The 21,963-nt window shown below is 45.3% G+C and overlaps 1 protein-coding gene across 1 annotated transcript in view; it reads right to left on the reverse strand.

Moving 5' to 3' along the window:
- The window catches only part of LOC111156654 (dystrobrevin binding protein 1), a 125,092-nt gene extending 113,835 nt beyond the window's left edge, over positions 1-11,257 (reverse strand). Inside the window, exons 1-2 of the mRNA XM_022517674.1 lie at positions 11,074-11,257; positions 108-161 (exon numbers count right to left, since the gene is read on the reverse strand). Coding sequence (XP_022373382.1) covers positions 108-161; positions 11,074-11,129 — 110 coding nt within the window. The 5' untranslated portion in view covers positions 11,130-11,257. The remainder of the gene's footprint in view (positions 1-107; positions 162-11,073) is intronic.
- Between the last annotated feature and the right edge of the window lie 10,706 nt (positions 11,258-21,963).

Raw genomic sequence — 21,963 nt, forward strand, 5'->3', positions numbered from 1 at the left:
GCACTCAACAGACGTGAACCCCACCAAAGTAATCATGCTATTAGAACTACAGCCGAAGGCTGTGTGAAATATAAGTCACAGTAAATTAAATCTTAGCACAGACTTACCTTGGTTTGCTTTTTACTTTAGCTTCTCTTGACTTGTCACTTAGAGTCTTCAGCCTATAATTCAATAAGTAGAAGTTATATTTTTACAGCTTAAGAAATTTTTTTGCAACCATGAGTTTCATAGTTCTTGCAATTTTAGATCAAATGAGCTAATTATTTTAGCAAGAATTCAGCACCTCCACAAACATTTGAGTATTTACTGTATGTCGCACCCCAAATAGAATATCTATAGCAAACATCCTTATATTTTTTCTTGCCCCAATCCCCTTTTTATAAATAATTCCTAAGTCTGATTGATCTAGAGAAAGGTCATTTACCTGGCATCATTAGAAAAAGAAGTGATGCACACAGGTGAATTAGGTAGGTAACAAAGATGCCTAAGCGGCACATTTTAATAAAACACGTAGATACTAGGCACTCAAAGCTCTTTAAGTACAAACATTTTGTGAAATTTTAGACACCAATCAAAAGTTTTCTAAAATATATTACAAACCTTTTTCTTTAAAGAGGACTCGGTATATTCTGTTTTTTTTTTTAATTTCTTTTTTATTAACATATAATGTATTATTAGCCCCAGGGGTACAGGTCTGTGAATCGCCAGGTTTACACACTTCACAGCACTCACCCTAGCACATACCTTCCCCAATGTCCATAACCCAGCCACCCCCTCCCTACCCCCTCACCTCCCACCCCCCCACCCCCCTGCAACCCTCAGTTCGTTCTGTGAGATTAAGAGTCTCTTATGGTTTGTTTCCTCCCAATACCATCTTGTTTCATTTATTCCTTCCTTACCCCCCAAACCCCCACATTGCCTCTCAAATTCCTCATATCAGAGAGACCATATGATAATTGTCTTTCTCTGATTGACTTATTTCGCTAAGCATAATACCCTCGAGTTCCATCCATGTCGGCGCAAATGGCAAGTTTTCACTTCTTTTGATGACTGCATAGTATTCCTGTGTGTGTGTGTGTACACACCACATCTTCTTTATCCATTCATCTGTTGATGGACATCTAGGTTCTTTCCATAGTTTGGCTATTGTGGACATTGCTGCTATAAACATTCGGGTGCACGTGCCCCTTCGGATCACTACATTTGTATCTTTAGGGTAAATACCCGGTAGTGCCACTGCTGGGTCTCAGGGTAGCTCTATTTTCAGCTTTTTGAGGAACCTTCATGCTGTTTTCCAGAGGGGCTGCTCCAGCTTGCATTCCCACCAACAGTGTAGGAGGGTTCCTGTAAAGAGGACTTGGTATATTCTATTTAACATTTTCTGCTAGCTCCAGGTCATTCTTATGAATACCACTGATGACTTTTCGTGGTCATTTCCTCAGATGTCCGAGCTGGGAATGCCTTTTCATCGACCTACCTGAAGCCAGTCTACGGTGATATGAGTTTGTCTGGGATCCTGTGTCTCTTTTTTTTCTCGATTTAAATCTCCCACCCCCACCACTGGTCATCTGGTTCTCGGAGGAAACCTCACGGCTTCGGCTGCTCCTGTGCTACTGCAGCCTCCTCCTTCCCTGTTATTAGCTTTTTAAAATTCCTGGGCTAGGAAACAGATAAATGGGCTAGAGATGCACAGAAAAATAAAATTAAATGGGCTCCTCCATACATAGCATTTGAAGTTCATAGACTCTGCACAGTTTATTTCTGCTTCTATGGCCCATTTTCTTCTTTTGGCTGCTGATCCTGTACCATAGAACAGAAGTTGCTAGAAAGTGAGTGCTACCTTGTGAGCCACTATAATATCAAATGAGAAATTACTGTTTAATGCTCTTAATGTGGCTATTTCAACAGATCTTTGTTTCTATGTAGAGTCTGAAATGCAGGCCACAGTACCACCACTAGCCCCGAACATGCCTTTGGTAAAACGAGAAATAGGTGCCCCTTCCTTAAAGTGCTCGACTGCTCTCAGCTAGTAACCGAGACTGTCCAAGCTGACTCTCCCATGTAAGCCCCCGAGCCTGAGCCTCTCTGTGCAAGCCCAGACCTGGGACTCCATCCTTTTTGTCCATAATGCCTGGCTAACCACCAGAAAGGAACTTAAACAAAAACAAAAAACTGGAATGCCAGTTTCATACAAAAATTTTTACATTCCTCTATGTTGTTTTTAAAAAACTAAAATACTGGTGAGATGAGCTCTTTGTTGTTAAAAAGACTCTGCAATCTCTTTAATACAAAACTCATTTGTTTCTTTCTCTCTAGATGAGTCTAGGAGTTGTATTTTAAAAGTCTGAACTGTCCTAGTGAAACAATATAAATTTCAGGACGCCTGGGTGGCTCAGTCAGTTAAGCGTCTGCCTTCAGCTCAGGTCACGATCCCAATGTCCTGGGATCAAGACCGACATCAGGCTCCTTCCTTGGCGGGGAGCCTGATTCTCCCTCTGCCCCCTGCTCATGCTCTCTCTCTGTCACTCTCGCTCTAATAATAAATAAAAAAACTTAAAAAAAAAATAAACTTCCAAGCTTCACCTTGGCAACTAGTAAATCCAGTTTAAATTAAGATTTAAATTAAGATTACGCAACAACTAGGAGAACGTATTTTGACAGTCATGCTCTATCACCTCCACTCCAAAATTGAGAAAGGCACCTAGCTGCAACATCCCAGGTAGAATTGTACTAGGATGGTTATACATAGTGGTACATTATACTCAAAATCATTTTAATAATTTTTTAGTGATCTAGGGCAATTCCATATAGTTAGGTGTACAAGGATATTGCAAGGGAACTGTTAAGATCCTTTCTGGACCATTCTTATATGGTCTGGCAAATCTGGAGGTTGGTATCTCAAATATTTATTTCTGAAATAAACTTTGTCAATTGTAATACATCAAATTTGGGGTGCTCCTCCACACACCCCCCCAAAAAAAATAGAAAGAAGGAATATCACAGGAAGCTGAAAATAAAATCACTGGAAGGGTCAAGGAGAGCTTCTCCACGTGGCTCCTTAACAGCCATCTGCTTTAAAATTGGTCCTTAGCCAGATGTAATGTGTGGAACTTATTTAATCTGGATTTGAACAAATCACCTGTAAAAAGACACTTCGAAGAACAAGGAAATTTGATTATGGACTGGATCATTGATAATATCAAAGAATTGGTGTTAATTCTGTTAAGTATGATGTCGGGATTGCATTAATGTAATCTATTTCTTTAGGGGTGCAAACTGATGGAGAGATGTAATAGACAAATCTGAGACTTTTATAATGACAGGAGAGACACAACACAGAGTACTAACCACTATACAATCACAGCCATGACAGGAGAGACAAAAGCGAAAGTGGCGACACTGGACAATTGGACAAAGAAAAAGGGACAACTGTTGGATCTCAATCATGGATATGCTGCGTCAACAGTGAGATTCTATTTTTTATATGTTTGAAACTTTGTAAACATTTTTGTAACAAACACAGTCTTTTAGACATTCATCTCTTCTCATCACACCTTCTCAACATAAATCATCCATGCACCAAATTTCAGAACAGAAACTGATAGAGAAAACAAGGAAGCTGGAAGGAGGTGGGAAATAGTGAAGAAGGTTAAGGAGAGGAACACAGACAAGGGTCACAAGGACTATTATTCTTAGAGCTGAAAAAATGAGGTCAAGTGTATATATATATTTGTGTATGTATATATTTATATTTATATATATTTATACACACACACACACGTACGTTAAGGTCAGGTATATTTAATAAGTAACAAAAAAAGCAAAAAAGTCCCTTCTGAAATATATACTCAAAACCTAGAATTCAAGCAAAAGCAACATACTGTTTTTATTGGGTACTAAATCTACTTCAAGTTTCTCACGGTGATTCTGTGCTGGAAACAACACGCTGATGAAAGCAATTTAATGCCCCACAATGTCAGGACTCACTAAGAGGGAAATACTGATTTTGGTGTAATACCCCAGTTTCCTCAAACATAAAATGGTGGTATTATACTGACGTAATGATTTGCCACAGGAATTAAAGTCCAAATACGACTTTGTCAGCATTCTGTAAACAGAACTCACTCACATGAAAAGTATAGTAAGAATTATCTCCGCCAGGGCGCCTGGGTGGCTCAGTGGGTTAAGCCGCTGACTTTGGCTCAGGTCATGATCTCAGGGTCCTGGGATCGAGTCCCGCATCAGGCTCTCTGCTCAGCACGGAGCCTGCTTCCTCCTCTCTCTCTCTCTCTCTGCCTGCCTCTCCGTCTACTTGTGATCTCTCTCCGTCAAATAAATAAAATCTTTAAAAAAAAAAAAAGATTTCAATCAACAACAAAAAAAAGTATTATCTCCACCAAGAAAGGTAAGAACCTCCCTACATTATCGGGCCCAGGCGAAATAAAGTGGAGGTTCCTGAATGCACCAGTTTCCAGAAAAGGCTTCCCCACTGTTCCCAGTCTTCTTCCTAAACCCACACAACCCTAGGAAGACATAAGCGCTGCTGTGTGACTACCAGTTTAGACATAAGTGAGCACCTAATTATCTTCTGCCAAAAGCAACTAATCTCAAATTTGTCCTAAGGCTTCAACAGTTTATTTTTAGGTTGTTTCAAAGACTTACACCTTAATTTGACAAGAGCACATTTATTTTTAAAGGCTGTGCAGAAAATATTAAAATGGGGGCATCCTCCTAAGACATGGAGGTGATTAGCAGAACTGCTGCCACACAGGTTTACAGAGAAGCAGATCAACAGAATGACCTCGGGAGCACGGTGATGAACGCTGAGCGGTAAAAAGCACTTTCTCTAGCTGACTCAACCTCACCCGGTGACCTTAACGGCATTCCTTTGGGCTTCGATTTCCTACTCAGCTAAGCTCATCAGCGACTGTGAAAGCTCAGGATGCAGAACACCACAAAAACATATCAATGAGCAGATTTTGTCATTAAGGTTTGATTCCTTTAACCATGTATGAGTCTCCATTATTCTGACTTTATATTCTCCTTACAAGACAAATCCAATCTACTGTATTTTTCCGGGAAGCTCGTCATTTTTTTTTTCTTTGTTCAAAAACAAGACCATGGAAAGACAGCATCGATCACACTTAAAAATACACATGACCTGGGGTGCCTGACTGGCTTAGTCTCTTGAGCATCTGACTCTTGATTTAGGCTCAAGGCATGATCTGAGGGTCCTGGGATCGAGCCCAGCACATCGGGCTCTCTGCTGAGCACGGAACCTGCTTAAGATTATCTCTCCCCGGGATGCCTGGGTGGCTCAGTGGATTAAGCCTCTGCCCTCAGCTCAGGTCATGGTCTCAGGGTCCTGGGATCGAGCCCCGAAATTGGGCTTTCTGCTCGGCGGGGAACCTGCTTCCCCCTCTCTCTGCCTACTTGTGATCTCTGTCAAAAAAAATAAAATATTTAAAAAAAAAAAAATTCTCTCTCCCCCTCCGCCCCTCCCCCCACTCGTATCCTCGCTTTAAAATAAATTTTTTTTAAAGATTTTATTTTTTTGACAGAGAGTCTGCACCCAAGCACGCACACACACAAGCAGCGGGGAGCAGCAGAGGGAGAGGGAGAAGCTGGCTCTCCGCCTGAACTGAAGGCAGACACTTAATGGCTGAGCCACCCAGGTGCCCCTAATAAATAAATAAATCTTAAAAAAAAAAGTACACATGACCCCTCAGCTCTGGAGCCTTAGAGAGTCACACAAAAGCTGCACAAACAGGAAAGGGAGAGGAATGTAGACCACCTCTATCCTAATTAACCCCAACTACACCGAGTTAGTGCTGACCTGTGCCCTAAGGGTTTCACACGTCTCCCCCCGCCCCACCGGTCCTTCTGTGGTTTTATCTGATTTGCCCATGTTTTCAACCTAGTTAATGCCTATATGGTAAATCAGCTTACAGCAGGGAAGGACCATAAGACAGCAGACTTACTAATTTTCTAAGAAACAACATCTTGGCAGTTAGCTCTGTGTATAAAGGGTTTCACACATCTTAACTGCTTCTTCAAGGTCAACCCCTAAGTGATCTCACACAACAAATTCACAGCCAACCCCCCTTCTCTTTCAAACTGTTCTGAGGGGCACCTGGGTGGTTCAGTCAGGGAAGCTTCTGCCTTTGGCTCCGGTCATGATCCCGGGTCCTGGGATCCAGCCCAGCATCGGGTTCCCTGCTGGGTGGGGAGCTGGCTTCTCCCTCTCCCCCTGCTCCTGCTTTCTAATAAATTCTTTAAAAATCTTAAAAAAAAAACTATTCTGAAATTCTTCTGTTTGTAAATGACATCATTTATCTAAGATACTCGAGTTAACATCGTTAATTTCCCCACCTTTTTCCCTTCCTACATTTCACTGTTTACAAATCCCCCCGTTCCCGTCCTGTCCATTCCCGTGAGAAACTCCTACCAGCACCACCTTACCATCGTTCCCCTGGCCCGTAATTAGAGCCTTCTAAACACTCTCCCTGTTCCCCATCTCCGGCTCTTCATCACACAGCCTCTCAAATTTCTTCCAGAAACACAGGCAGGCTCATGCTGCTCCCTCCACAAAAATCTTCCAAGACTCAGGACTACCCCAACCCCTTTAACCTGCTTTACTGTTTGCGACAGTTCCTATGGCCTTCCAGACACTGTGCCTCCAGCCACTAGAAAGAGCCCAGGGACATTCACTGCTGCCCGCTGCATTCTCTGCTCCATCCCTGGCTCCTAGAAGGTGCCTGCCACAGAGTAAATGCTCAGTAAGTATTAGATAAATGAATTCAGCAACGGGCTAAAGATCTTCTCTTAGTCACTCAACTTCCCTCTCAGCTTCCTCTCCCACAACCTCTCTGTCTTGGAGATGCCCTCCCCCAAATCCGTTACAACCCCTCCTCATTCTTCAAGGCCCAGTCCAGAAGCCACCTCCTCTTTGAAGCCTTCTGCAATGCTTCCTTTTTTGCAGGAATGAAGGACTCCTCACTTTGGGCTCACACAACGCACACATTCACTTGTATCTTTTCTGTTCCTCCTGCCTCCCTTTACATTTTCCTAGGACTTTGTAGCCCCAGAATCCAGCCAGAGACACACATGCCAATTAGTAAAGAAAACTGAGCACATGGCTTACCTATTTTTGCTTTTTAATGAAATGGAAAAGAGCTGGGAAAAAGGACACGTCTGAGTGCATCACCTAGTAGTGTCTGACACTTAGTAGGAACGCAGTACATAGTTAATCAGGTCCAATACTGAGATTCTTTCCATGCTTATTAAAAAGGTGAGTAATCCCGGAAGAGTCAAGATTTTAGGCAAAATCTCACCATTTTAGCACACTATGAATTAGATTATTCGAGCCTCTCCTTCCAGTGGATTTCGATACTATGGAAGGGCAGCAGAGAAAATGAGTATGCTGGGCAGGGGTGACCTCGCGGGGGTAAACACCCACCCTTTGACTGCAACAAGTTTTCTATCCCTACCCGCAAGAACCCAGAGCACAAAAACAGGAAACACCCGTCGGTGACAGGCAGCTATAAACCTTCAGGAAATCTGATTACCAATTCCCTGAGGGTCCTGCATTCCTCACTACTTCATTCCTGAGGCTTTTGGTCCTACCTGCTCAGAAGGTAAAAACCAAAGACCAGAGTGAATTTGAAGTATGTGCTTATTTAACAAAGTTTCCCTCGGAGCTCAAGCCGATCCCTAAAAAGTGCATGTTCTACATGAACCTCTCAAAAGGCTCGAAAAGTTCTAAGTTAAATGAAATTAGGACTCAAGAAGGTTGAGGCCCCAAACCTCACCTCTGTGGTCCTTTGGACCAGCCAGCCAATCACTTACGTCAGAAAGAACATGATATAATTTCCAGGTTTATCTCAATTTTGGCATAACTGTTATTAGGAATAAAAATTTACAAAGGGGAGCCTTGGCGGCTCATTTGGTTGAATGGCTGCCTTCAGCTCAGGTCAGGAACCCGGAGTCCTGGGATCTTCCTGCTCAGCGGGGAATCTGCTTCTCCCTCTCTGCCCCTTCCACCCCGTTTGTGTACTCGCTCTCAAATAAATATAACTTTTTAAAAAATTATAAAAATACCCCAAGTCCATGGACAACTTATAGTCCCCACCCCCCCCAAGCCACCAGCATCTCTAGCCACTGTCCTGAACTGATCTTAAATTGCATTTTTTTTTTTTTAAGTCTGAATGGAAGGTGGAAATTCACTGTGTTCATCAGAGATGCTTTTATCACTAATGTGAAATTTCTCTTGGGAGACTGATAAAGCTAGGCCTCTTTTCTTTTAAAAAAAAAAAAAAAAAAAAGATTTTCCTACATTTTAAGGTCCCGTACCATGAACTTTCAGAAGTTGAAAATGAGCAGAAAAGCTGAGAGGATGGCACCCTGGACAACTGGAAAGAGCAGCTCCCGCAACACTGAAGGAACACAGAAACCCACCAGGCCTTCCTTCTACTCATTCGCTTGGGCAACCCAACACTGCAAGTTTCCAATTACTTAGAAGCCTGCTGCTCTGGTTTCTTCTACACGCACTAACACCAAGTGTTCTAAACAAGTATCACGTGCAACTGGATAGTTTTGGGAGGTAACGTTCATCTGTGAATTCCCCTGAGCCTGCATGCAACATACACGTCCGCTGATTAATTTCATCTTTCCTCAGCAAGGCAAAATATCCAGTTATGTAAAATAGGTTGATCGCCAGCTGAATACGGAGAGTTTACCAAAGTTAAGAGGATTCTTTCTTCTAAGAGTCGTACAGGAATTTGTGAACTGGACAAAAGGGAACATCAGAGTTCAGAGCAGCCAGTCAGCGGCAAGGCAGACCTCACCTGGAAAGGAGTGATTTCTCTGCCAGGTGACAGGCTAAGTGGCACACAGTGACCAGTGTGTTTGTCAGTTGACAACGACCAGTACAGGAGGGAGCCAATCAAGTGTCTAAATGGACTGACAGCCCTCTCAGGACGTCTAATCCCAAAGTGGCTCCAGTGTATGATAGGGTCAAGAAGCCCGTTTCCAAGGGATTCTAACCAGATCTCAATTCTCTTCCTAACTAAACCCTAAACTGAGTGTCCAGACCTCCCAGGATGGTTCGGGTCCAGAGTCTATATTCCTAGTTAAGTTTATTCCTAGTTAAGTTTAACCTTCTTAAGCAAAGATCATGAGTATGAATGGCAACTACACAACCAAGAGAGTGAGAGTAACTACCAGAAGCTGGACTATTACCTCCTCAAAACTCCTTCAAAGTAATGATAACAGGTGTACCAGGTGGGTTTATCTATGACCACTCTCATGCTCCAAGCAGACTATTCCAGAATCCCATCAAAACTCTTCAATCATTTACACCTGAAGTTACTTTTTCAATTTAAATGGGGGGGAAAACTGCAAGCATGCAAAAAAAAAAAAACCCCAAAACAAAAAAACCATAAATCCATAAATTAATAACTCATAGAGCGTGTATCATATTCTTACCAACTCCAAACCAAAATTATCAAGAATTATTTACATGGGGTAAGTGCTCCAGTATTTGCCTCAATCCTCAGCATCCAAAAGACAAACCATGTAAACATTTTTGTCCCATAAGATAAAATCTTAGCCCCATCTTTCTCAATGACAGTTTAAAACCCTATGATCGAGGTGTTCTCGTTCAGAAAATTCTCCAAAGGATTTGTACGATAAGGTAACAGACTCTTTCTGAAGGTGACACCTTTTCTAAAGAAATGAAAAAATACGAATTAAGCATGAACTAGTAACAACAGATGACGCGGTGCTTTCTGTTCTACATGTTGTATTTTTTTTTTAATTTACTTTTATTGGACAGAGAGAGAGACCACAAGTAGGCAGAGAAGCAGACAGAAAGAGAGGGGGAAGCAGGCGCCCCGCTGAGCAGAGAGCCCGATGCGGGGCTCGATCCCAGGACCCTGAGATCATGACCTGAGCCGAAGGCAGAGGCTTAACCCACCGAGCCACCCAGGCGCCTCCACATGTTGTACCTTTTTTTTTTTTTTTTTTTTTTTTTTTTTTTTTTGCCAGACGAAAAATAAACCGTGCTTGTATGCTTCGGAGGCTGTCCCGTCTCCACGGGGACTCTTCCACGGAGGGGAACACATGTTGTATCTTAATGTCCATTCGTTAATCTTCACAATCCTGTTAGTACCATCTTTATCACCTCCGTACAGTTGTGGAAACCGAGGCAAGACAACTCAAGTAATGTGCAAAACCACATCTGCTTAGAGGTGGAGACTGAGAGTCCTGGGAGTCTGGCGCGGGAATCTGTGCTGTGGTTCCCAAACTTCCCCGCGCCCTGGAATCAGCCGGGGGAATCCTGAAAACTCATTACATCGGCAAGGGCGCCAGCCTAGTGTCGGGCGTGTTCAAGATTCCCCGGTGACTCTAGGACAAGTTGGGGAACCGCTTGGTCTGCGCCTGTCACCATGACCTCGCTGTGAGCAACGTCGCCGTAGTTCTGTGGCTGTGCTTGCCCCACGAATTTCTTCACCAAGGCGCCGAACCCGGGGCAGACACACAGGAAGCAAACAAAAGGGAGGGAAAGAGACGGCCGGCCGGCAGCGCCGAGGGTCCGGCGAGCTGGCCGCGCCAGGACGCGGACTCGGGACGCGGAGCCGCAGCACGCGCGGCGGCGTCCGTGACCTCCGGCCTGGGCAAGGGGCGGCGGGCTCGGCTACCCGCGACGCCGCAGGAGACCGAGGCCCGAGCCGGCAGGTGCCTAGGAGGCGCAGGCCCCCGTCCCGCGACCGGCTGAAGCGGGGGGCGCGCTTGCCCGCCACGTGACTCCCCCGCCGGGCCGCGCGGATACCGGGACGGGGACCCTGGCGTCCCCCGCGCACTCCGCGGAGCGAGGCAGAGCCGGCCGGCGGGGACCCAAGTTACTCGGTGCCGCCGGACCGACGCCGCAAAGTTCGTTCCGCTCCTCGGCCGGGCCGGAATGGGAAATGCGGGGCGGGACCCGAGCGGACCGGGGCGCGAGAGGGAGGGAGGCGGCGTCAGGGGTCCCCGGCCCAGCCCCCGGGTCCTTTCCGTCCCCCACCGTATACCCACCCGGAGGTGAAATCCTGCTGCACGTTCAGCAGCCGCTCGCGCAGGGTCTCCAGCATCGCCGCCGCCGCGTCTCCTCCGCTCAAGCTTCAGGCCGCCGCCGCTGCTGCCGTCGCCCCGGGTCTCGCAAGGCCGCCGCCACACCTGTCACCTGAGCGCCCCGCACACTCGCAGCCGGCCCCGCCCCCGGCTCGGTCGGTGCCCCGCGCCGCAGCCCCTTCCGCGTTCCCGCCCCCGCCCCCGCCGCGCCCAGATCCGCGCAGGCGCAGTGGGCCGCGTCGGCCTTGAGCTGCGGAAAAGGGGCGGTTCTTCTCGTCCAGCTGAGCAAGCCACTGAGGCCCTGATGTCCTTTTGTAGCCCAAACCAGGCCCTCTCGTTTTTCTCCGAAAAAGAATTGGCATCATGAGAGAATGTTTTCATCGAGGGCTTCGCTGAGTGCAGGGCTGGTTTTTCCGGTTTGGAAGAGATTTGGGTAAATTTCTTGGCAGCATGCACATCCCTGGAGCACAGGGTACAGGATCTGACCCCGCGGCTTTGCCCTTGGATGAGACAGTTAACTATTCTAAGCCTCGGTTTCTTCCCTCATAAAATGGGAACGATAATCAGCTGTTTCGACATCACCCTTTTCCACTTCGACCTTCATGATGCTTTTGTGCCCTACATACCAAAGGAGGTCGCCTTTGTCAGGTCACCGTGGTCTGCCATGTCGCCAGTGCCATTTGTTACTTACCTACCCTGATTTTTTTCTCGACCTCTCAGTGGCTCTCAAAGCAGTACCTTATACCATTTTTTAAAAATGATTTTATTTATTTACTTGAGTGGGGGAGCGAGAGCATGCAAGCGAGAGCACAAGAGCAGGGGGAGGGAGCAGCAGTCTCTCTGCTGAGCAGGGAACCCCACCCCAGGTTCAATCCCAGGACCCTGAGATCATAACCTGAGCGGAAGGCAGAAGCTTAACAGACTGAGCCACCCAGGTGCTGCACCCTCCCCCCATGCCATTTTTAAGACACATTCTTCTCTTGCCTTCTCTTGACATCGTATTTCTATTCTCCCTTCCCCTCCACTCCTGTTTCAACAGCTGCTCCCAGGGCCCCATCACCGGCCTCCCGCTCTGCATGTGTGCTCTACCATGCTGGAAATTCTATCAAGGCACTGATGGACGCCCAATTCTCTATTTCCAGCCCTGTCCTCCTTCCTGCCCCTTCAATTTAGACCAGTTGCTCACTTAACATGTATCCAGTAGGCATTTCCAAGCCAACATACCCAAAATTGAAGACTTGACTGCGTAGTCAACTCCTGACTTTCTCATTCCCCAGTCTTTTCCATTTTAGGAAATGGTGTCACCATCCACCAAGTTGTTCAAGTTAAGCCACTCTATTTTTATTATTTCCAATCCACTCTATTTCTAAGGTATTCCTGGAACCTGCTCCCCTTTCTCCATCTTCATGATTATCACCCTAGACCAGGACACTGTCATCTCACACTAGGAACACTGACAGTTCCCCTGATTCTAGTCTTTTGCCATCTACACCCCTGTAATGGTGTAGATCCTTGACATGGCAGCTGAAGAGAATTATCTAAAAGAGCAATCAGATCATGTTGCCCTCCTACTTTAAAGCCTTCAGTTGCTTCCTGTGCCTTCAGAATAAAATTCAAACTCCTTACTTGGCTTAAAAAGTCCTAAAATTTGACCCCTTCCTGATACTCTATCCAAAGCAAATACGAGTTTGTGTGGGACCACTTACATGCATATTTTTTTCAATAAATACATTAAAAATTTTTTGGAGATATGTGACAATTAGAAGAAACCTGAAGAGAAACCACATAGCCTAGAAATATCAAAAAAAGAAAAATTAGGTATTGTTGCAAGATTACAGTATATAATACATATATAAAATAATCTACTATTTATATTATATTGATAAGGCTTCCAGCAAACAATAGACTATTAGTAGTTAAGTTTTGAGGAAGTCAAAAGTTATATGTGGATTTTCAACTGCTAGGGGATCAGTTCAAGGGTCAACTGTACTACTCACCTATCATGACCTTGACATTTAAGCCATAGTAACCTTGTGTGTGTGTTCCTTGAAAACTCCAGGTTCATTTCCATCTTGAGGCCTTTTCACAAGCTCTTCTCCAAAATGTCCCAGTGTTGGCTTCTTTATGGCATTCAGATCTCAGCTTAAATATCAACCCCTTAGGTAAGTTTTCATAGATCATTCATGTTATCCACACAGTCACTTCCTATACACGACCTATTTTTCAACTTAGTCCACATCACTCTCTGGTAATTTATTTAATAATTATTAAGAAAAAGTTGTTTATTAACTAATTTTTTAACACCATTTATTTTAAATTCAGGGCTGGGACTAGGGTGAGGCAGGTAAGGCATTCACTTCAGGTGCAAAATTTAAGGGGAGCCAAAAAGCTCGGTATTCAAAATAAATAATATTTTAATGCAATATTTTAAAAAATCAGAATTCATGCAAAAAATGTGATGAACAAAATATCAAACATAAACAGAAAATACTGATTGTTTTGTTGTAGGAATCAAATAAGATAAAGCTTGTGGCTTATGGTTGGGGCAGCGGTGAACACCTCTTGCCCCCTCTGGATAATTTCTTCCCTGTGGCAAAATCTCCTTCCACAGTGTAACACTCCAGGCCTTTCCTGGAGGAGAAGAGGTGACTGTGTTGGTTAGTAAGCTAGGGACAAAGGAGCCCGGCCCCATCTTCTTTTCTTTATTGTGGCTGCAAATTTCCAGCAGAGAACACTCATTCCATTCCACAAGGACTGACTGCCTGGTGAGGAGGCTGGGGCGACCCAGTTGCTTTCTGTGACTGGACACGTAAGCCTTAAACTGAGGTTCAGTAACAGGAATTCTGCTGGCCCATAAATATTACATAAGCCATGTGCTTCATCAGCCTTACCAGAAATGAAAGTGATGTTCTGGCCACTTTATGCTGACGCTCTTGTCTTATTTCTCGGTTGGTTCAGACAAGTAAGGGAGAGGGGTGCTGTCGCTGAGCCCTCCTCCAACCTCCCAGAAATGGGTACTGAGTAAGTGATCCCATGATCAAATCTATAGAGAAAGATGCCTCAGTATTTAGCTGATTTGGAAGCCACAGTTACTGAGAAATATAAATCTTTAAAAATTTTATTCAATTAAGTAACTACCTCTGCTCATAAATTGTCAATTTACTGTTTCATGGGTTCCTACAAAGGACCAAATCAGAACAAAAGACTCTGCCCATCACTGGGAGATGGCTTTACCTGTGCCCAATCATTTTTGTCTTGACCACTGCATTATCAGTCTATGACATGTGTATGTCTCATTTTGAGGTATTTTATGAACATTTTTAATCCCATCATGTCCAGTAAATCAAAAATCAGTGGAAGTTTTAAAAGGGCTAATAAGATAGGACAATTATAAAGAAACAAAAGTAAGTTTTAGGAAATGAATGTGAAGAGAAAATGACTATGGTCACAAAAGTTGTTTTGCAAGAATGATTAAGGATCAAGATTTGAAGCATGTGACATGTTGTGGTGATCTAAGTTAGGGTAATTAGCCAAAAGCTAGGAAGATTGATTGGCAAAATGAAAACAACAACAATAAAGTTTTTAAGTGTAGTTAGAGAACCAACATCAATATTAAAGGCTACTGGCCTAATCTTAATCCAGCAATTGGTTGAGAGTTGATCTGATATTAGCAAAGCACAGAGAAAGCTCTGGTTATAAAACATTTGGCACAAGCACAAAAGCTGTTTAAGAAGGCCCTGGACTATTGCTTCCCTAGATCAGCAACATTAGTGTCATGTGGAAGCTTGTAGCAAATGCAGGCTCTCACCATCCACCCAGACCTACTGAATCAGAATCCAATTTCAACAAGATCCCCAGGTGATTCATATTCGTGTAACAATTGAGAAGCACTCCTCAAGGACACGGGTCAAGGAAAGGGATTCGCTGTGTCAATGGACTCTTCAAGTAGAGAGTACAAAGTGAGAATCTGGTAGAATCAGAACCAAAGAGAAAGAGGCTATAAAAGAAGAAGCTATAGAACCCAGAATCTGCGGCTTTATTGGCCGCAGTCCTCTGGCGTAACTGAAAGGCACAGCAGCCATGTGAGTTACGGAAATCTTAGAGGTTTGGAAATCTACAGTGCGCCAGTATTAACTTATTTATAAGTTTTTACAAACCAAGATATCAATATTTTTGATATGATAATATTAAGTGTTTAAAGAGGTCAGAAGAAACCATTTAAAAGCTTTAATCCTTTCTCGCGAAGTAAGAAGTAGTTCCAAGAGTAAGGTAAACTATGGAAGCTGGAAAGGTAACATCAGCATGGCATTTTGAGAAGGGAAGCAGAGATCCGAGCCAGAGAGAGGCAGCAGGGGAATTCCAACAGGAAGGAGCAAAAGTGAGAGCCGAGTTGAAGAATTAAAAAAAAAGGACGTACAGAGGAGGATGTCAATGTCTGAAGCCAAAAGCTAACAGAGACCACGGAGACAGACAAGTACTGTCTGGAGAGATACTCAGGGCTGCATAGTGGGGCAGGAAAGAGTATTCTCAACATGAACCCAATTGAAGGAACAGTGACCGGCAGTTCAGCTGTATTTATGTTTCAAAAATGTATCACGCTCTAATGCCATGTAATCAGGCACCTAATCTCATCTTTTTGCTCAGATGAAAAAAAGATATTGCACAGTGCATTTGAGTAGGAAACCTCTTCCTTTTTGTTCATCTGCATTTGGATCTGTATGATCCCTGAAATATTCCGAAACCACCAAGTGAAGCCATACATCAAAGTGGAGAGGCTCTAAAAGGGTACAGGAGACCACGTGCTATCCTCCTATAAATAAATGGTCTTCCCTAGAAAAAAGTATTTTTCGGACATGCCATCAGCTGCATCACTATGGAGTAGACATCTCTTTGGGTGGGAGAATTTAATTCACACTGACACTTTAGTAAGAATTAGCACACACACACACACAAATGATTGAGACAATTATTACCAGTAGTTAACTATCAGCTTACTATAAGCTTGGGGGGGTGCAGGAGGGAGCTCCTAATAATTGAAAAGGATTGCAGAGCAAAGCAAATATCACATTCTGGTGCACAAAGATTTCCTCTCTATCCACAGGAATTGTCCATGGCCTTGGAAGCGGATAATGAGAGAGTTTAGTAGGTAACTGGAAAGAGTCCTTTAAATGTGGTTGAACGGATGGTTCTCAACCGTGGCTGCACTTTGGAATCACCGGAGAAGCATTTAAAAAATACTTATTCCCCGGGCCCAACCTCTGGACCCTCTGATTTAATCAGTCAGAGGCACCATCTCGTCATCTGTGCTGTTTAAAAAGCTTCTGGGTGATTCCAATCGACAGTGGGTACCAGGAACACTGAGCTAATAAGCTTCTGCAGGGAAAGGCAGCAGACACTCTTGCTGGCACAGCACCTGTGATCTCAGAATCCACCCAGCCCCTCCCTGTCTTCAGCATTGTAGGCGGTAGTCTTCCCCACCTTTCCCAGCGTCTTCAAAGAGCTACCAGTCCCATCACTTTGGTTTGTAACATTGGGTGCGTGGGCCTGAGCAACTCTGGGCTGGCTGACCCCACAGGCAACAGTGTGAGGGGCACAGGAAGCCCTCATCAGGGCATCTGTCAGGAGCATGGCAGTGCTTAGGCTGCCCCAAGGCCTGTGGTCTTTCGGTAGGGCTGTGTACACAGCCAATGGAGGAAAGCTCTGGAACCAGCGGCCTCTGAGACTTGGCCAGGCCGCCCGAGCTGCAAGGGTCTGGCTGCCCTTCAGGAAACAACAAACGCTCTGATGTCTTAAGCAGCTCTGAGCTGTCATTCCAGCAAAAATGCTCCTGTCCCTTCTCCTGATGCCTCTTCCAGCCCTGTTTGTCTCTGAATGAGCCCTCCGCTTCCATTTTACACTCTTTCTAATCTCCGCTCTCCCATATGACACTTGCCACCTGGTGGCTCGGCTTTCTCCATCTTTCTCGCTGTCTCCCCTTGCCTCTTGGTTTCTGCCATTGCTACTGACTGCCCCTCCCCAGGGACAAGAGAAAAGCTCTAAATGCCTTCATTGATCTCTCTTTTAACAGAGAACGCCTGGGACAGACAAAGATCCCGAACCAACTTGCCTCGGGCTAGACGTGCCCGGAGCCCCAGCACCCATTCCCAACCCTGGCTACTGGGGCCAGGTTACAGGTCAACTGATAAAAAAACAGGGACAAGAACTGCTTTGGCCTCTCTTTCTCTCTCTTTTTTTAAAATTGTGTCCTAAAAGGGGACTAGGAGGAGGCTGTTTCCTAGACCCATTCAAGAGGAAATAATCCTATAAGAGCTAAATTAGAGACAATGTATCCAGTGTGTACCTGGTAACGTTTTGCTTGTGTTGCTTCCATTTAGAAGTTTATACACAGTAAACAAAGTTTTCAAACACTGCCTTTGTGATATGCTGGGAATCTCAAGGGAAGGAAAGAAAGTGGTTCTCACACGCACCAGTACTGGATTCCGCTGTTTCAACTCGTGTATTGTCTCTGCTTTTTTTTCACACACCAGTAGAAGTGAAAGATGTATTTGTTGTCTTAATAAACCATTTTAGAGACGGATCAGTCAGTTAAGCCTAGGACTCTTCATTTCTGCTCAGGTTGTGATCTCAGGGTCATGAGGTCGAGCCCTGTGTCTGGCTCTGTGCTCAGCAGGGAGTCTGCTTGGGATTCTCTCTCTCCCTCTGCCTCTGCCCCTCCCCACACATGCCTCTGCCTCTCTAAAAATGAATAAATCTTTTTTTATTGCTTTATTTTATTATGTTCAGTTATCCACTGTATAGGAATAAGTAAATCTTAAAAAAAAATGTTATATGCCAATAAAAGGTTGTAGAATATATTGAATTGTTCCTCCACTGTTGGTGCCCTGCTCCTGAGGGGCTCTAATGACTGTGCTGGCCCACTCCGACTTAGCCACCACTCATGACCTGGTGTTACTGGTGAGGAAACATGGCACAGAGAGAGGATGAAAAAGCCCATGAAGAGCTTTTCATGAAACTTCCACTTTTGCAAATACAAGAAATGTCACGGGAGGGAAAAACCAAAGCGGGAGCCCGATTCCTCCCCTTCTGGAGTCTGTAATGAATACACTGGGTTGTTACTAAGAGAGTAAGATGGCCTGGCAGGGAGGGAGTCCAAGAGAACATTCCACGTAGCTATTTCCCCTGGCTTCCCAAAAGTCATCACTCCGTCCAGCAAGCCCTGAGTCCTCATGGTTTTCTGCAACGTTGTCTACTCAGTGAGTAAGTGTGAGGGCCCACCTACTCGAGGCGTTCTACTGCATGCCTGGGACACGGTAATGGTGCTGATATTATCTTAAATTATTATTATAACGACGACGATGGTTGTTATTTACTGAGAGCTTGTGTCAGGCAGGGTTCTAAGCATTTACGAATCCTTTTTTGCCCATTTTAGATATGAGGAAAGAGGGACAAGAGGGCACCAACGGACCCATGAAGAGCTTATAATCTAGAAGTGAGGGGACTGGTGCTTATGTATGGCTGCGACAGCCCTGATGAAGGATGACTAGCCTAGACTCTGCTTTAGAAGAAGGAATCACAAAATGAGGCCTATCACTGGGGCCCATCTGGGAAATTTACATCCAATGACATCACCACAAACTCCTGGAAGGTGCATGTGTTTGGCCTTTCAGGGCCAGCTCCTGGCAAATGGCACCTGGTTAGGGTGCCTGGGTGGTTCAGTAGGTTAAAGCCTCTGCCTTTGGCTCAGGTCATGATCCCAGGGTCCGAGGATCGAGGCCCACATCAGGCTCTCTGCTGAGCAGAGAGCTTGCTTCCCCCTCTCTCTCTGCCTGCCTCTCTGCCTACTTGTGATCTCTCTTTCTCTCTAATAAATAAATAAAAATATTAAAAAAAAAATGGCAGCTGGTTATACGGCAGCTGAGGGAGCTGAGCCAGGCAGCCCGTTGGTGCAGTTCTCCATGGTTCCACCATGGCAGGGGGACCCCTTCTAGCCTGGCAAGACCCTAGAAGGAGGGACTAGAGAAGACCCAGAGCTCACCAGTGTTAGGGGCAGAACGGGGGAGGGGCGGGCCATGCCCACGAAAGACGCCTTTGCGCTCTGCCATCTGGAAGGGAGCCAGAGAGGGCTACATGGCCCCCGGCTGGGATCCTGCAGCAGAGACTCAGGTCAGGGAGGAGGAGACTTCCCTTATGGTCACAAGAGATTTCCCCATGTCAATGTGAATCAGAGACCTGGGTGGGGTGTGGAGCCTTGACTCTAGCGGTGAAGAAGGAGAGGTAGGAGGCTCAGGCTAGGGAATCCGTCCATCCTATTGACCAAACCAAAGCGCCCTGCTTCTGCCTGTAGTCACAGAGAGTGGGGTCACCTCCAGATCATCCCGAGCTTCACTTCCTCAAACTCAGAGGATTAAGGCACCCTGTATGACTGCAGGAGGACAAACCGCATTTTGAGTCCCTTACATGGCACTGGGATCTGGGCAGTCACACACAGCCTACTGATATTTACCTGTAGAAATAACGTTTCTGGAGCCCCCAGCCTCAGGAAATAGTCCCAAAGCCCATCCGACTTTCACCCAGCTCACACTCTGAGGGAGGATTTTCTGGAGTCAGTTACACTTCTAAAGGATCTGTGATTGTTTGACTAGGAGGAACACAGAACAGGGTCCAAACAGTGGGGACAACAGTCATCGTGGAGCAGGTCTTCAAGGAAGAAGCATTAACGCAGCCCCATTTGGTTATGCAGATGAGTGCAAATCGGCATTAGCTGGCTCCTGAGGAAGGTTGGAATATAACATTTGGGGAGGTGAGGAGATGCACAGAATTGCAAACAGTCTATGGAGCCTCCTGAAGGGACAGAAGGACGCTAATCCCTTTCCTTTGGGAGTCATCCAACATTATAAAACATCTCAGACAGGTCAAGGTGGTCTCACAGAGGTCAGGGGACAGAAAGACTGTGGACTAGAGGGACCCAAGGGGAAGTCATCTTAGTGGAAAGGGAGGGGGAGGAAGCTGGGAAAGAGATGTTTGTACTGGTCACCTGGGCCCATAGCATGGCCCCAATTCTATTGGTGAAGGGTTAATCTGGGTACAGCAGGGTTTGTGGGGAAGGGGTGGGTGGGAGATGGTTGTGTGTGAGTCAGTGTGTATGTAACAGAGACCTGAGTCACAGAGATGATCTCACTGGAGCCCAGAATGATTTTAGCACAGAATAAGCTGTATCCAGTAATAGTCATCCTTTAGCCTCGTGGGGGTAAACCTGAATTTTGACTCTAGCCAAATAAAGCAAGTCTAGCTCCTTGAACTAAGACAATCTCTGAGTTCTTTGCTTTATTATGAGAGAGAGGCCCGTACAGAGAGAAGAAAGCCATTCAAGTGATAGGTGAGTTTGGAGGCTGACATATAATAATTTTACCCCAGGTTCATGAAGCAGGATCTCCTAGCCTTGAGGGAGTGGTAAGTCAGAAATGTGTTACTGTCCCCATACCCCCTTGTTTGTACTCCCACGGGGTACAGTCTGGGAAACATGGGCCATACTGATTATTTTCTCTCTTTTTAAAGTGTCTTGTGTACTCTTAAGGGACCATAAATCATCCTGTCTTCATCTTTCAACGGAGAGCATCACCACTAAATGTAATACCTTATTGCATTTTCACGACTGTAGCCCTAAATCAAATCAGATCTGGGAACTCATCTCACAGGCCAAATGGAATTCAGCCAAGGATCAGACCCAGCCTTCAAACTGGACCTTTTTCCCCCTCTTTTCATTGTCATTTCTTTATGGCTTTTTGCATTCGAGGCAAATGCATTTGACCCAAACCTGATGATGTGCTCAAGTGGGAAGAGAGTTTCCATTAACTCCACATTTCACAGTCATCACTAAATTTAACCTCTGATGTAAAGTCTCAAGTTCTTTGCCCTAAAAATAGCTCGGGGCTGGAATGGGAGTGGGAGTGAAGATCCGCGTCAAGCTGTGACTTTAATCAATCAGAAATTGGTTAAATGCCAATAAATTCCCCTTGTCCTACCTGTGCTTTGTCTTCTCGTCTACTGTCTGGGAGGGAGGGGGTCTGTCCAGACACGCCACTGCTCTTCCCCATCAGACTTGGCCCCCATTAATGAACATGGAATAGCACAATCTCTGTTGGGGGCACTATTTGCCCTTTGAAAACTTCTAGAAAATTGGCCGGCTTTCCCTTGGAAATCTGACCTGATACAAATGTCCTTGGAACACTATTTTTGGAAAAGAAAACAAATACTAATTAAAGGCTTCCTGCCAACAATCTCAAGAGTAGAAATGCAAAACTACAATGGTTTATGCTAAATACATCCTGTTGAAAAGAAAGCTGAAGTTATAGCAGTTAAAATAACACATCAGTCATTTTTTCACAAAGCTGCAATTTCCAGCACTCTTAACCTCCGCACCCCCTCCCCACCACCAAAGGAGGTTGGTCCATTGTAAAGCTCCATCCTCCCCTCTTGCCCTCCTGAGATGCAGGGCAGGCCAAGGCTCAGTGGAGCCTTCTGGAGAGGAAGATGGATGAGGTCAGGACCAGTCTGTGCTCTGGCTTTTGTTCTTCCTCCCTCTTGTGGTTTTATGTTCTCCTGGACAGGCTGGGGAGTGGGAGGGCAGACTAAGGGAAAGGGGAAAGATGTTTCCTTTAACTAGGCTCCAATATAATCCTCTGCAGAGAGCCCGGGTCCCCCTCCCATCTCCCCTGTCCAAACCTGGGTAATCAAACTTCTCTTTCCCTCTTAGCCTCAGGTCACTGACATGCTCTTGCCCCGAACAGCACTCTGAGAAGCTCCCCCAGTCTCTCACTGCCGCCCAGGAGACTGACTGTACAGTCCCCTTGAGTT

Source organism: Enhydra lutris, unplaced genomic scaffold (assembly GCF_002288905.1).
Source record: "Enhydra lutris kenyoni isolate GAN:26980312 unplaced genomic scaffold, ASM228890v2 scaffoldscaffold48, whole genome shotgun sequence".
Classification (NCBI taxonomy): Eukaryota; Metazoa; Chordata; class Mammalia; order Carnivora; family Mustelidae; genus Enhydra; species Enhydra lutris.